The sequence below is a fragment of the Bidens hawaiensis genome, unplaced genomic scaffold (genome assembly GCF_021521415.1).
Source record: "Bidens hawaiensis isolate Kalapana, Puna unplaced genomic scaffold, B.hawaiensis_p1.1 tig00074296_1, whole genome shotgun sequence".
In the NCBI taxonomy this organism is placed as follows: Eukaryota; Viridiplantae; Streptophyta; class Magnoliopsida; order Asterales; family Asteraceae; genus Bidens; species Bidens hawaiensis.
In genome coordinates this window covers 900-17,038 of record NW_027502886.1, presented here as the reverse complement: position 1 = coordinate 17,038, position 16,139 = coordinate 900, and the positions used below count along the sequence as shown (strand labels likewise).

General features: G+C 37.1%; 2 protein-coding genes and 2 pseudogenes across 3 annotated transcripts; 1 reads left to right on the top strand and 3 right to left on the bottom strand.

Annotated features, from left to right (window-relative positions):
• Window positions 1–540: 540 nt before the first annotated feature.
• On the bottom strand, window positions 541–891 carry LOC143606323 (uncharacterized). Its single transcript, XM_077082128.1, has one exon. The coding sequence runs from the start codon at window positions 889–891 to the stop codon at window positions 541–543; it is 351 nt and encodes a 116-aa protein (XP_076938243.1).
• A 1,630-nt stretch (window positions 892–2,521) lies between these two features.
• On the bottom strand, window positions 2,522–5,627 carry LOC143606322 (ATP synthase subunit beta, mitochondrial-like; annotated as a pseudogene).
• Window positions 5,628–7,827: 2,200 nt separating this feature from the next.
• On the top strand, window positions 7,828–13,681 carry LOC143606320 (DNA ligase 6-like; annotated as a pseudogene). The gene is made up of 19 exons (XR_013148732.1): window positions 7,828–9,549; window positions 9,705–9,822; window positions 9,902–9,983; window positions 10,108–10,210; window positions 10,283–10,378; window positions 10,464–10,566; window positions 10,733–10,849; window positions 10,932–10,979; window positions 11,061–11,158; window positions 11,244–11,309; window positions 11,406–11,565; window positions 11,668–11,775; window positions 11,990–12,039; window positions 12,130–12,164; window positions 12,237–12,305; window positions 12,813–12,974; window positions 13,055–13,143; window positions 13,226–13,325; window positions 13,406–13,681. The product of XR_013148732.1 is annotated as a DNA ligase 6-like (transcript).
• A 200-nt stretch (window positions 13,682–13,881) lies between these two features.
• LOC143606321 (uncharacterized) lies at window positions 13,882–15,753 on the bottom strand. The gene is made up of 7 exons (XM_077082127.1): window positions 15,695–15,753; window positions 15,227–15,433; window positions 15,095–15,145; window positions 14,660–14,904; window positions 14,438–14,575; window positions 14,295–14,357; window positions 13,882–14,204 (listed from the first exon to the last, which is right to left on the bottom strand). Exons 2-7 carry the CDS (start codon window positions 15,408–15,410, stop codon window positions 14,127–14,129), a joined length of 759 nt encoding a protein of 252 aa, XP_076938242.1. The 5' UTR covers window positions 15,411–15,433; window positions 15,695–15,753; the 3' UTR covers window positions 13,882–14,126.
• Between the last annotated feature and the right edge of the window lie 386 nt (window positions 15,754–16,139).

The window sequence follows — 16,139 nt, the reverse complement described above, 5'->3', positions numbered from 1 at the left end:
AGGTTACGGCCAACAGTAACACTATTCCACTAACTGTAGGCCGCGCATGCTCCTCAGTAAGGGTTGGTGAGTAGGCAGCGGCTAATAGTGACAAACAGTACTAGAGGGTGCTCCTCCTCGTCCTGTTGTCGATGAGCTGTCACCCTGTGATTGGCTCATGGGCTGTTCTGGTCAGATCGTCTGTCCTATCCATACTTCTGTAGGTATGGTACAAGAGATCTTTCAGAATCAGACTGGCTCATTTAGGCGGGATTGTTCCCGCCTTGCTCATCCCTTCATGTGACTACTGAAGTAGCTAATGTCTTGTGCGTGTAGCCCTGCTGTCTGCGGGTAGCCTTTCCTGATGGCTTGTATCCGCAACTGCGGGAACAGGCGGGGTACTTCACCATTGGGAGGCTTTCCCTGCGTGTTCAGCTTGTGTACTGCGCGTAAGATCCTATGAGCATGGTGGGTCCTGCGGGAGCAGATGGCCTTTGCGCAGACGTCCCTGCTCCAGGTGAGTCTTGCGGGACCAACTGGTCTCTGCTGGGACCTACCTCTTCAGAATGTTTTGCCCGTTCCGCCATGGCCATATACAAAGCATAACGCCTGTTGATCTGATGATATAGCAAGCATGACACGATCATATATCAACCGTTGTTGTTGATTAAGTTGTCGTAAAGAAGACATATGTTCGGTAGCCAAGGCATCTCTGTCATAGTTTTTTTCGTCCATCAGAAGTTTGTTTCGAAGACGTTCTAACATGTTAGCATTTGGCATTGGCAGACCATATTCTTTCAATGATTTTCCTAAAGGAGTTGACTTTAGTAGGAATTCCAGCTGATATAGGACGTATTGGTGTAGGTCGTCTTCATTTACAATGCAGTATGTGCGTTGACCGTCGTCTCCCATTTTTCTCCAATGTTTGTTCCAAAGTTCAACGGGGTTTGAGATATCACAAAACAAAAGCATATTTGTGAAAAGGGTACGCAGCTCTGATGCAGAAGCCCAAAATGATGCTTCTTCTATTGCGGATGACCATTCTCTGTCGTCTCCTAGCAGCCCAAGAACCTCACATGTTGCACGAAATGTTGGATAGGACCGACCATTAAATGTGTGTGCTAGAGACACGAATGAAAACCAGGGACACTTGGCAAAGGTAAACTAAGAAAATCAAGGTACAAACACTCAAACATAGGGTACAACAGTAACAGCATACAGTAAGACATAATTGTATATTTATAAATATTATCTGACTATTGTTTTAGTTAAGAAATTTTTTAAAGTTTCCATACAACATACTCTATTTACGACATATACGAGTCATATAAGCACAAATGTTGTAAGTTTGTGTCAGTTGTGTGCCTGCTTATCTTTATGTGCCTCCTATAGCCCTATACAAGATGTATAGGTCTGACTCGTATGGACGTATACAGTTTGTATAGGCACAATTGGACAAATTCTTTGTTTTTGTTTTTTTTCCATTGTTTAATTTAATTAATTAATACTCGTACACAATATAGTCGTTTGGTGATGGAGTGGTTGGTTAAAACTAAACAAGTTGTTTGATGATGGTGCCAAATGACGTTGACACGAGTGTATAAGCTGAGTTAGATGGCGTGTACACGAGTGTAGGTGAAAATTTGAAAAATATTGAGCATAATGAGATATTATGGCATATACGAGGCATATAGGCCTATATGAAACATGTAGTTCATCCACGGAGAGTTATACGAGATGTATAAATCTTATACGAGACATATAGTTTATCCACGGAAACTATACGAAGCATATAGAGCCTATACAAGGCATATAGGGCCAGAAAGAACTATATGAGACATCAAGGTTGCGACAGTGATTTCTCCGTACGACTTGTATAGGCACGGAATGTCTATACGGGTCGTATAGGCCTATACAAGTCGTAATGGTATGTACAAACACCATGGAGGTGATTGTGTGTTTTGCTGATGATCACCGTAAAACAACATATATCTTGAGAGTTTACTTGGAGCCTATAATCTAATTATATGGCCAACTCTTTTGCGGCTCTATTTCACTACTGCATCAGAATGATCTGTAAAGATGCTAAGCAATCTGAAGGTAGTTATTTGTTGCATTGTTAATTGTTTCTTATGTCTTTTAACTTTTTAGACCAGAACAAACTTTTGTCTCTGCATCATTACAAGCTTACAACTTATCTATAAGCTTTTCTTGAGCTGTAAAATTGCGTTATGTATTTTTCCATCATCCATATTTCCAAATAGTTAGTTTTTAACACGCAGAGTCTTATTAAGGAGCAATGTTACATCAAGAAAATAATCAAGAAAGTGTGATCTTTTATTAATTTCAAAAACTCGGACCAGTACAGGTATAAAACTAGTTTCCATTGGTCCAAATACAGAAGTTAATAGCCTTAAAAGTGCACCTCCTCGGGCAAAAAATGGGCTGTTACCCGCAAGGAATAATGCGTGAAAGAAAAAGCTCAAGCGATGCCACAAATAAGTGTATCATAGATTATAACATAATAATCAAAATTAATAAACTACGCGTTATCCTTGGCGATCTTCTCAGCCTTAGCAATCACCTCATCGATTCCTCCAACCATATAAAACAATTGCTCAGGGAGATCATCGTACTTTCCATCAAGAACACCCTACGCGTATAATGTTAACAAAACATCATAAACATATTTGATATATTTTATAATAAACATTGAAACAAGTTTTATTGATTGAACGTTACCTGAAAGCTCGCAACACTTTCTTTAATATCGACGTACTTCCCTGGAGCGCCTGTGAACACTTCCGCGACATGGAACGGCTGGCTCAAGAAACGTTGGATCTTACGAGCACGTGAAACGGTCATTTTGTCATCTTCACTAAGCTCATCCATTCCTAAGATAGCAATAATGTCCTGAAGATTCTTGTACTTCTGGAGAACTTTTTGCACGCCACGAGCCGTTTTATAATGCTCTTCACCAAGAATACGAGGTGAAAGCATTCGAGATGTTGAATCCAATGGATCAACAGCAGGATAGATCCCCAGTTCTGAAATCTACATAAACCAAAATATATAAATTAGTATTTATTATATTATAGTATTATACTATAATGTATTCATTGTACTCTTATATATAGTTGATTATTATGGTACCTGCCGTGAAAGCACGGTGGTGGCATCCAAATGAGCAAAAGTAGTTGCGGGGGCGGGATCAGTCAAGTCATCTGCGGGCATGTAGATGGCTTGCACAGATGTAATGGAGCCTTTCTTAGTCGTGGTAATACGCTCCTGAAGGCCTCCAAGATCCGTTGCTAACGTCGGTTGGTACCCGACAGCAGACGGTGTATACGTCCCAACAAAGCCGACACCCCGGAATTGGCCTACATATCAAAATTAACAAACATGAAACTAAAAGTTACAAGCCATAAGCGGAAATGAATTTTTTGTCATTAATAAACCTGAGTGAAACGGAAAATGTTGTCGATAAACAGAAGCACATCCTGGCCTTCAGCATCACGGAAGTGCTCGGCGACGGTGAGTCCTGTGAGACCCACACGAGCACGAGCACCCGGAGGCTCGTTCATTTGACCATACACAAGAGCACACTTGCTTTCGGATTGTTGGTCTCCGAGCTTAATCACACCACTTTCAATCATTTCTCGGTACAAATCATTTCCCTCACGAGTTCGCTCGCCAACACCAGCAAACACAGAGAAACCACCATGAGCTTTTGCTATGTTGTTGACTAGCTCCATGATAAGCACTGTCTTCCCGACACCTGCGCCACCGAACAACCCGATCTTCCCACCTCGTTGATACGGAGCAAGTAGATCCACAACCTACAAGCCAAAAAGGCAAAAACAAATACATGAACGTGAAACAATTAAAGATTATTATTATTATTATCATTAGTGTGAATAATCACCTTGATTCCGGTGACTAGGATTTGCTGTTCGGTTGCTTGCTCAACAAATTCTGGAGCTTCACGATGAATAGGAAGATAGTGGTCCGTTTCTTTGATATTTAAACAATCGAAAATGGTTAGTAGTTAGTTTGAATAATAAGATCATGCATGCTTAACAAAGGGAACGTACAACATGGAAAATATATGGAATTCATTTCTTGAATATATGAGAAATGAAATGCTTCAATGACTTCTAGGATATAGATGAAACTATTTTGATTTCTAGATGATTTGTCATTTGAAATGACGGATCAAAACATTGTTGTAGGGTATCTTAGGGATTCTCTGCCAGGTTGGTTAATTCTCACGTGTTCCGTCATTTCAAATGGAGGAACCGGTAAATTAATAATTAGATTGTACCGGTCACATTTTATGGAGCATTTAAGTTTGACTATACACCGTTCATGATCCACCTGCCTGTGTTTTTTATAGTGTTCCTTCATTTGAAATGACATAAACTTACCAGACAAATACGTGCACAGTATTCAACGATGTTAGAATCCAAATTTTAAAATGACGAATCATTTTAAAACCAAAACATTTTCATCTTTCTATCAAGCATATGAATTTCTTCCATTTTCAAAAACAAAATAATAATAATAATAATAATAATAATAATTCAAAATTTATGCCTTACTTAATTCACCCCTATGATCAATAGCCTCTCCGATCACATTAATAATCCGACCAAGAGTCGGCCTGCCAACAGGAACCTGTCATAAACACTTGACAACATTAATAAAATCAAACAATGATTGAACTGAATCTTTAACGTTAAAAATAAACATTTGACAACCGGAACAGGTTACAAAACCATTATAAATGCATCAATACACCAGTTTGTTAATCATTGTATTTATAGAGAACACCGGTTTGTAGCCCGTTGTAATTACTTAATTACACCGATTGTTTGTCCGTTGTAAGTACTTTAATAACAACGGGTTAACAACACATTGTATCATGTTCTATACGACGGTTAAGAGCCCGTTGTAAATAAAGCTCTATAACGGTTACCAGCCCGTTGTTATTATGTGATATATACCGGCTACAAACCGTTCTAATATCTTCTAGGATATACACCGGTGTGAAAACCGTTATTATAATTTGCAACGCCTCAATTATAACGATTTTGAAACCATTGTGTTTACGCTTTTTTAAACATTTTAAAATGGTCATTTTCTGTACCAGCGAACCATAAACAGATGATCATATATAAGCTTACAAGAATAGGTGAGCCAGTATTAAGCACTTTCTGGCCTCTAACAAGCCCTTCAGTCCCATCCATAGCAATCGTCCTAACCACATTCTCTCCCAAATGCTATGCCACCTCCAACACCAACCGTGTCGGGTTATCCATCACCTCCAACGCCGTCATGATAGGCGGCAACCCATCTGCAAATCTCACGTCCACCACCGCACCGATCACCTGACAAACCTGGCCCAATGCACCCTTACCCGAATGCTCATCCGTTACCTTTCCCGTAGCCTTGGAAGAGTCCGGAGACGCCGGAGCCACGGCGGCAGCTGTTGCGTACCCCGCCGTGGCTGCACGGTTGAGCAGAAAACCCACCGGAGAAGGACGGAAATGACGTGTGCATGGGATTGGTGGGGTGTGGGATTTGGTGAGTGGTGTTGGTGGTTTGATGCGGCGGAATATGGAGGATAGAAGCCTCCGGGAAGCCATGTCTGATGGGTAAGTACGTAGTAGAGGTTAAATTGTTTGTGACAGATTGAAATTAAATTAATTAAATGAGTTTTTTAAGGAAGATGGTGAGTGAAATACTGGGGTGAAGATTTATTCAGAAGGCTGAGGTTCGTTCTAGTTTTGCTTTGAACACGGTATTTCAGCCGAATTTCGGACTGATTTGTTTTGGTTTTTCAAAAACAAACGTTTCATCCCTTTGCTTTGATACCTTTCTCATTCTTGCACACAAAAATAATTAATAACTTTGAACATTACTTTGTGTAATTTTGATAAATTTATCTTTAGACAAATATTATTTTTGAGTTCTAAAGAATACATCAAAATAACGTGACAGAAAACATTTAAATTTGAGGGTCGAATATATATGTTAGATTTAGGCTTTCGGATTAGAAGAAGCCCAACCAAATTTTATAACCAGAAGGTCTATGTATTTTTTTGTGTTTGTCATTGTAATCTAAGCATCTAGTTAATTTATACTTAGAGCATCTCCAATACAAAATATATGTTTTGTTTCAAACCATCAACTCAGCATGCCGCATCAGATTTTAAGCCAATCTACAAAAACTTTTATTTCTACTCTAGTGATTATTACCGATTTGTGTTTCAAACTGTCACCTCATCACCTACTTTTCTCTTTATTTAATCTAAATCAATATATATCTTGTATAATTAATTATTCTGTATTTCATATATATTAATTACATTAAATAATAAAAAATCAATTACAAGAAAAAACACATTTTAAACCTAAACTTAAAACATAAAACATTTTTTAAAAACACACCTAAAAACATATTTAAACCTCCATCCTTGGGGTATTTATTTGTGTGATATATGTGAATGAAAGTGCGTATACATGTATGTATATATAGTGTATTATATGTTTTTTCTATTAATAATTTAATAACTTAAAAAGACGGAAAAAGGTAGGAGTTGAAATTTATACCTCCATAATAAATTACCCCATCTTTAAATGCTGGTTTGTATTTCCAATACATTTCACTTTTTGCACACACCTTCAATGAGTCAAGACACTTGTGTTGAATTTCAAAACAACTCTATGTGAAATTCAAAACACCCAACTGGAAATGCGCTTAGTTATTCATATGGCATATTGTTCAAGAAAATGATCGAGAGAAACATATGATTCCACTAATATATCATCAATTTATTTGGCAAACGTTACATGTATTTTTATCAAATTTTTATACGGTACAATGTGTTATGTTTTCATGTATAAGAAATGCACTCTCCGTGATAAAACTTTCTTTAAAAGTTTTGTGAAAAATTAATTTTATTAATTTATGTTATATATTATAGATTTAAAGGTCAAACTTTGATTGCGACTGAAAAGCAATGCTTGCTTCTTACAAATGAGTTTACAAAAAGGCTGATTAATTATAAACTTACCACCTTAAAGTTTTTTCTCTTTTTTTATCATTTTAATCAATCATATTATACCACGTGAACCACTAACATTTTTAGTTTTATTTTTGTCATTCTTCTTAACTGTTAAGATACGTTTTCTGATATAGTATCAACCTGTTATTGTGACACACTTATTTTTATCTATATATCAATAATTTTTGTTTTAAAAAGAGTTAACAATGGTAATGCATAAGTGACTGAAACATAAGCATACACATTATCAAAACTGCATAACAGTTTACTATTTTTTTTTGGTTTTTACATAAAATGATACCATATACACCTCTTGCCATTATAACTAACATTTCAACACGAATATTTTGATGTATACATATTTTCCATGAGTTCCTGTATATCTTTAAAAAATTTAAACATAGCCCATGGTTAACGAAGCACACGAATATGCAGTATTGTGCGGACAAAATTGCTACTTTGATGACAGTTTCAAAATAGGGGTGTTCTTAGGTCAATCATGAAACAAACCATTAGTAACGATTTTTTATCATCGAAAATTTAAATTAAACCGTTAAATTTTAAAACCGAACAATTTGTCGATTTAGTAGTTTGGTTTCACGGTTTTTTATGGTCATATACAAAACTTTTACCACTTTTGACGCCATCAGTAGAACCACCCACTGACACCAGCAGCCGCCTGTCGTCTCCACCGTCTCCGGCTAACAATTATGAAAAACTGACGCCTTCCTGTTACTGATTCACTGTTATGAATTAACCTCCACACATAACACCAAACATGACATCATCATCATCATCTTCACCACCCCAATCCAAAACCCTAACCCTAGACTCCACAACCACCATTCCATTTCCCGCCAATTTTCCACCCAATAAACTCATCCCCAAAACCAAATTCATCATCGACGGCTTCCGATTCTCCGGCCACCACTCCACATCCTACTTCCTATCACACTTCCACTCCGACCACTACACCGGACTCACCTCCACCTGGTCCCACGGCACCATATACTGCTCACCAGTCACCGCCCGCCTCGTTATTCAACAACTCCACGTTTCCCAATCACTCGTCGTACCCTTACCGATGTCGAAACCGGTTTCGATTGACAATTGTGAGGTTACTTTAATTGATGCCAATCATTGCCCTGGTGCGGTCCAGTTTTTGTTTAAAGTTGTTGCTGATGATGGGAGTTGTCACCGGTATGTGCATACCGGTGACTTTCGGTATTGTGATTCGATGGAAACCGAGTCTCCGTTGAGTGAGTTATCGGTGCGGATGCGGTTTTTTTGGATACGACTTATTGTAACCCGAAATACGTGTTTCCGTCACAACAAGAGTCTATTGATTATGTGGTTAATGTGATTAATAAATATGATAATGGTAATGAGAATGAGAAGGTTTTGTTTCTTGTTGCTACTTATGTTATCGGGAAAGAGAAGATTTTGCTTGAGGTTACGCGTAGATGTGATAGGAAGATACATGTTGATGAACGGAAGTTGGGGATTTTGCGTACCCTTGGGTTTGGGGAAGATGGGGTTTTTACTGGTGAGGAATGTGAGAGTGATGTTCATGTGATCGGGTGGAATGTTTTGGGTGAGACGTGGCCGTATTTTAAACCGAATTTTGTGAAGATGAAGGAGGTTATGGATGCGAGAGGTTACTCTAAGGTGGTTGGGTTTGTGCCGACGGCTATTATAAACAAAGCAGGAAAAAACGTTGTTGACGCAGCTTCTTATTTTTATGAACATGAAACCGAATATCATGAACAGGTTGTTACCAGCACCCCTGTTTCTGTTTCGCAAGAAAGCTCGGTTGAGATAGTTAAGCAGGTTATTGCCCATGCTTCATCCACCTGCACACCCGTTAAAACCTTTTCTAAAAGCTTTGCGTCATGTTCAAGTCCTGCTAAAACTATATTAAAAAGTGAGGTTAGTCCTTCAAGTAAAAGAAAAAAACCATCCAGCACTAAACAATTAAGTAAGAAGAGCATTTCTCCTAGCCAAAAGAGGAAGACGAGTGAAAGTAAGTCAAGCAAGAAACCGAAACTCGCTTCGCAACTTGAATCCAGTGGGCCAAAGCAGCATACAATAACTAAATTCTTCAATAAGGTTTCACGTACAGTCGAACAGCCTCAAAATGATGAAGAGGTGTTGCCAGATACTGTCACTGCACTTTACAAAGATGAGGTGGAACAATTTATTCAAATTATAAATGGCAGTGAGTTGGTGCGTGGTTATGCTACCACTATTTTAGAGGAAACAAAGGGAGATATTAATAAAGCTCTCGACTTGTATTACACCAAATCTAAAGATAAACAAAGTGAAAGTGATAAGAGTTTAGATCAAAGTAGCTGCTTTGTTGAAGGCACTGAAGTACCTGTTAAAGATAAGTCCTGGTCCAAGCACTCAAAAGAGTCTTTGACACCTCAACCGCCAGCTGACAATGTTGCTCCCGATCTTGTATCACTACCACCTGAGAAGTATTCTCCCGCAGACCATGGTTGGTCTTAGTTACTGTTGTAAAGGGTTGATTATAATATTACATTGTTTACCACACGTTATATATCAATGAAACGTGAATGTTTTCAGAAGCAACCATAACATTTAAATGAGTTATTAACTTACTTATATAATACTAAGATTTTAACCCTGCAGCCTGCTGGAAAAAAGACCAGTCTGCTCCCTATCTACATCTTGCCAGGACATTCAGTTTGTTGGAAGACAAAAAAGGAAAACTTAAAGCAACATCTATGCTTTGCAATATGTTTATGGGGTTCGTTACTGTACAAGGCATACATTTGGTTTTTCAATGATTTTTGGTGTCCTTGTATGCAATGTTTCTTTTTAAACAGCTTGCTAATTTTGTCACCAGAGGATGTACTGCCAGCTGTGTACTTGTGCACACACAAGATTGCACCTGACCATGAGAACATGGTTAGTATGCCTGCTAGTATGTAATTATGCAAATACACCATTTCTCGAACACTATATATGTGTTAATATTGTTTTAAACACGCGGGCGTCGCGTGACAGCTATTTTCATGTGATTATGATGCAGGAACTGAACATTGGTGAAAGCGTTGTGAAAGCAGCATTGGAAGAGGCGTGTGGTACAAACAAGTCAAAGATTCAGGATTTGTCCGACAAGTTAGGTGATCTTGGTATGTGATTATGATTGTCTATCCTGAATTTTTTTTTTGCCTTGCGTTTGCTAAATAATCTTTTTGAATAAGGTGATGTTGCTCAACTTTGTCGTCAGACACAGAGATTACTTGCACCTCATCCCCACTTTCAATCCGAGGTGTTTATTCAGTGCTTCGGGAGATAAGGTATGAAATTCATATATTACTATGATGTGTTCATCTGATTAGAAATTATCCACTGATTATTACATGTTAATATAGAATTGGTCAGTGTGCAAACAGGTAGTGGAAGTACTATGAGAAAGAGAAGCCTCATTGTTAATCTAATGAGATCTTGTAGAGAGATGGAGATCAAGTTTATAGTCAGAACATTGGTAAGTTTTTTATTGAAAATTTTGATTACGACATTTTTGTATCCCGACACCTTGAAAAATTTGAGTTCAAGTTTATAGTAACTGGTTGGTCGTTACAATTCATCCTTTGTCTCTGATCATGCAACATCTTCAGACTTCTATGTTTGGATTTCTTCGTGATGTGTAGGTTAGGAATTTAAGAATCAGGGCCATGATGAAAACTGTTCTGCCCGCATTAGCTCATGCAATTGTTATGAACTCTTGCCATGGAAAAACCATAGAAAATCTCAAAGAAACGCTTCAGGTTAGTTCTTGAAATGATTCTAGGCTTCGTCATTGGTTCAAATTTTATCAGCATGCTCTACTGTCGTCCTCTTTTCTATTAGGGTCTATCTGCAGCGGTTATTAAAGCATATGATATACTCCCAAATTTGGTAACTTCCCCTTTTCGCATTGGATTTATTATCTACTTTAGTTGATTGCTATAGTTATTCAGACACTACATTATTTTTCAGGATCTGCTCATTCCTTCTGTTATGGATAAACGGATAGAATTTTCTTCAGAAACATTGTCTATGGTTCCTGGCATACCAATTAAGCCAATGCTGGCAAAGTATACACAAATTGTTCTTTTTTTCATGAAAGAATTGTTGTTATATTTATATGATTGTGGTTTAATGTTAGTGTGAATTTAACAGAGTTACTAATGGAGTCCCTCAAGTGTTGAAGCTTTTTCAGGGGAAAGCACTTACCTGTGAATTTAAGTAAATTTTGATTGTTCGGTTTAAATATTTGATAATGCATGTCTAATCATGAAAACAAAAAAGGAATATTTATAAGTCTGCTTATCTGTGCTATAGATATGATGGTCAGCGTGCGCAGGTTCACAAATTAGCTGATGGATCTATACGTGTGTTTTCACGGAATGGGGATGAATCAACATCTAGATATCCAGATGTAATAAGTATAATAAATGAGGTCTGCAAGTCTGAGACTATGTCTTTCATAATTGATGCTGAGGTAAGTGTTTATATTGAACCTGATATCCTTATCTTTAAGTTCTTAAGTTCCTTATTCCATACATAACATGTAGTTTATTTTGGTAAAATCTTGCGGTTGCAGGTAGTTGCTGTTGATAGAAAAAGTGATCCTAAACTTCGATCATTCCAAGAACTATCTTCCCGCGATAGAGGTGGCAAAAATTCTGTAATTACAGTAGATAACATAAAGGTATCTGGCTTTTCTTTTCTTTTTTTCTTTTTTTTAAAAAAAGAAATACTATTCATATAAGTCTGTCTTTTGTTTCTTTTATAAAGATACTATTAGATAAATGTTTTTTTAAGCATCGTTTGGTTATGATATAACAATTTAACTTTTTTTTGGAATTTTTTTTGTTTGGGTTCTGTCCTGTATCTACTAAATGCCTGATATTGTTTGTTTGCAGGTTGATGTATGTGTATTTGCTTTTGATGTCATGTTTGCTAATGGAGAACAGTAATCATCTTGATCCTGCCCTTTGATATTTGATGAATTTTATGCATTGAACTTTAAAAATGATGATGATTAGAACTTAATGTGTGGCAGGCTGTTGGGTTTACCTCTGCGTCAAAGAAGAAAATGTGAGATTACCGATCTGTATCTGCAATTATTCTTCTAACAAGGCCTAATGTTATTATTCTGTTAAATCTCAGATCTGAAAGATAGGATATTTGTTTGGTGAAGAAAAGATAGGATATTTTGAATATTCCAAGCAAATAACAGTGAGGATCTTGTCATTATGTTAGCCCTGCTTGCGGTGCGCACATATGATGTATATATGTGTGAACCCTCGGGTGGGCAAAAGTGAAATTGCACTAATTTTGACGTTATTTTACTAATCTCGTGAAAATAACGTTAAAAGTGACGGACGGTTAATCAGGCATCATGTAGTGGCGTTGATAGCTGAAAGATAAGGGTACATGCACCGATCAGCTGGTGTCCCGATGATTGAGTGCTATGTGCCTTATGTCCAAGGCTTGATGCAAAACTACTATCGAGCCGGGGGTCTCACCGGAAGCAGCCTCTCTATCCCTATGGGGTAGAGGTAAGGCTGCCTACATCTTACCCTCCTCAGACCCTACCATAGCTTTGCTATTGGTGGGATATACTGAGTACGATGATGATGATGATGATGATGATGATGATGATCATCTTGTCATTATGTGTACTAAATGCTAATTGTTGATTCATGTTCACTATACGCTTTTGTACGTTCCTCAAATTTGCAGGTGGAGTCGGATGATGCTAATGTGAAAGATGAAGCCACAGTGAGTAAAATGAACCAGTTTTTTGAAGATGCCTGCAATTCCTCGTGTGAAGGAATCATGGTTAAATCTCTTGATGTTGAAGCTGGGTATCTTCCATCAAAGCGTGCAGATTCTTGGTTAAAGGTTTGCTAATATTGTTTGTTTCATGACTTCGTCGTTAAATTATCTTAAATGCATAATTGGTATACCAATATCATTTGCAGGTGAAGCGAGATTATGTTGAAGGTTTAAATGATTCCTTGGACTTGGTTCCTATTGGTGCATGGTATGGGAACGGAAGGAAGGCTGGATGGTAACAACTTATAAATATCACTGTTAAATTACTACTTTCACCATTTTCAGTTCTTTATTATGTCGTATATGTGTAATAATAGGTACAGTCCATTTCTCATGGCGTGCTATGATCCCGACACAGAGGAATATCAAAGTGTCTGCCGTGTAATGCCTGGCTTCTCTGATGCCTTCTATAGAGAGGTTTGTAATATAATCAAAATTAACTCTTGCTGTTAATATTCTTATTTGTGTATTTATCATTTTTTTGTTGAAACTTGCAGATGAAAGAGTTCTTCAAAGATGACAAGATTCTAGGTAAAAAAGATAAACCAGTGTATTATCAAACAGGTGAGAAGCCAGATATGTGGTTTAGTCCTGAAGTGGTGTGGGAGATCCGAGGTGCTGATTTCACTGTATCGCCCGTTCACCATGCCGCAATGGGCTTAGTGCATCAGACACGTGGCATTTCTGTTAGATTCCCTAGATTTATTAGATCCAGGTCAGATAAGAAGCCAAGTGATTCTAGCACAGCTGCAAACTCGAAAGAAGGATGTTAGGAGTGATCACTAAATGGCTGTACTTTAACAACATTGTGTTTTGGGGCTAATTTTGTAGCAGCAGTGCTATTTTTTTTTAAATGAAAAATTATTGAATTACAAGTAGCTGTATACAACAATATAATATAAACTCATCTTGATATATTTTCCATCTAACTCATGCAGTATATTGCAAAAATATAATCTCAGTATCTCTTGCAAAACAAAGCGTGAATTGAACATGACAACTCATCAAAAGAAGGGAAAACTCAATGGTCCAAAATTCAGTTGAAACTTGAAACACAAGACCAAGTTCATAGATTCATATCAAGTCTAGCAAAATTGAAGAGGCTGAACTCACAACTAACAAAACAACATTTTAAGTGACTTTGAACACAAACATCACATATTCGGGCGGAAAAACAATATCCTTGCTTGCAGCATATAAGTCTAAGTCACCAACCATTCAATCGTCGCTTTTACGCCTCTTCTTGGTTTTAACCGACTTCTTTGTATTTTTAGGTGTCAAATCATCAGGTGTTTTCTGAACCAAAGCGAAAAAGAACCTTTGTTTAAAATGTTGGTCCTATAGCGCCATGTATATTACCTATGTCACTAGTAATAAACAGCATACCTTCTTTTGTCTCTTCCTCTGTCTCTGCCTCCCTTTGCTTTTCTTTGTTGCACTCTTGTTTGACTGACATATATCATTGTTGGTTAATTCTAAATGCGACCCACAAAACGAGAAAATAAAAGTGATCAATTACATATATTTACCTCTGCAAGGGCTAGAGTAGCAGCATGCCTCTCCTGGTGAGTTATTCCATCTTCCTCTAGTTCCTCTATTTCCCCATCACTGTTTAGCATCATCTTTAGCCTGCCTTCCTTCAATAGTTTCTCAGACCGAGCATGCCTCTATCATAAAAAGAAAAACACAAAACAAATTTTTAAGCTTGAATTCATAATTGGTGATATGAAATAACAGACGGGCTTGCCAACCTTGGATTTGAGATGAGCCTTTAATGTTTCCTCTGTTAAACAGACAATTCTTGGGCATAACTTGCACTTAAATACTGATTTACTTTTCAATACACAGTCTAGACCACCATTTGTCATTGCATCATTATCAGCCTCTGCACTTTGTGCTACAGCCTTATCAAAACGGTTCTTAGCAGGTAAACGTGTGCCATTGATGGCTTGTTTGTAATTGTCATCTTCACTGTCATCATCACTTGCAGGTGAACCTGCCAACCATCATTGCTTCAAACATTTAGAAGCATTACACAAACACAATTACTAAACCACCAAGCTGTCAATCGTTCATCGTATGATTAAGGTGAAAATAACACCATCATTGGCATACTACATAAGGTTAAAAAGTTCAAACAAAGCAATCAACTTAGGCATAGCTTAAAACTAAAAGTTAGATCGGACCTGAAGAGTCGAGATTAACTTCATTTGCAGAGCTATCCTCACTTTCATATCCTGAAAACAAAATTATGTAAATATATGTTTTATGATTCCATTATAAATATAATTAAGCAGTGTATTGTCAGTTCTCAATACCCGAAGACGAAGAGGAAGGCTGGTCCTTTTTCTTTGATTCCACGACCGCATTAGCATCATCGTTGTCTTCTTCTTCGGTATCTACGGATGCTTCGGCATCCAGTTCCGAGTCGGAAGACGACGAAGAATCCGAAGCGGCATCTTTATCAGCATGTTCTTCCTTGTAAAACCTCCTTTTAATCATATCTTCCACTAATCAAACAGGTGCTGCCAGAACAACAATCAGTAATACAGTAAGACACATTATATCAATTCAAGAACCCTAATTTACAAATGTAATGTAAACTAATAATAATTATTACAAGGATGTATACATGAATAGTTTTCATCGGTGCCCTAATTTACAAATGAAATTGAAACAAAGCAAGCAATCAATCAATAACAAAATAAATAAATAAATTGAAGTAGGTTCGGTTGGAATACTAGTTGTGCTATTAATACAGTTAAATCGCAGAGAGCTAAGATAACCTGCAACACGATTGAATGTTGACGGAGATTGGCGGCAGGTGTGGTACTGGAGTGGTGCGCGCTACAGAATGATATTATTATTCATCATTATTATTATTGCTATTAGGTCAAACGAGACTATTACAATTGTTTTTAATTGATGGGTAAAATTGTAATTTTTTAAATTTATAATAGCAAATATGCAATTGAAATTTTGGGTTGGGGAAAATATACATTTAAAGAGTCAGGAGTAAAATCAATGGTGGCTCCGAAGAGTGGGGGATCACAAAGCGCCGTATAGGACGGTTGTTATCCTTATATTACGGTGATTGTTTTACATTTTTTATTTTTAATATTTATATATTTTTTTGATTTTAATTTTATTTATTATAATAAAGTTAATAATATACTTAGGATTTGATTATGAAGGATTGATTTCTTTTAAGAACCGTTTTGAGCATTAAGA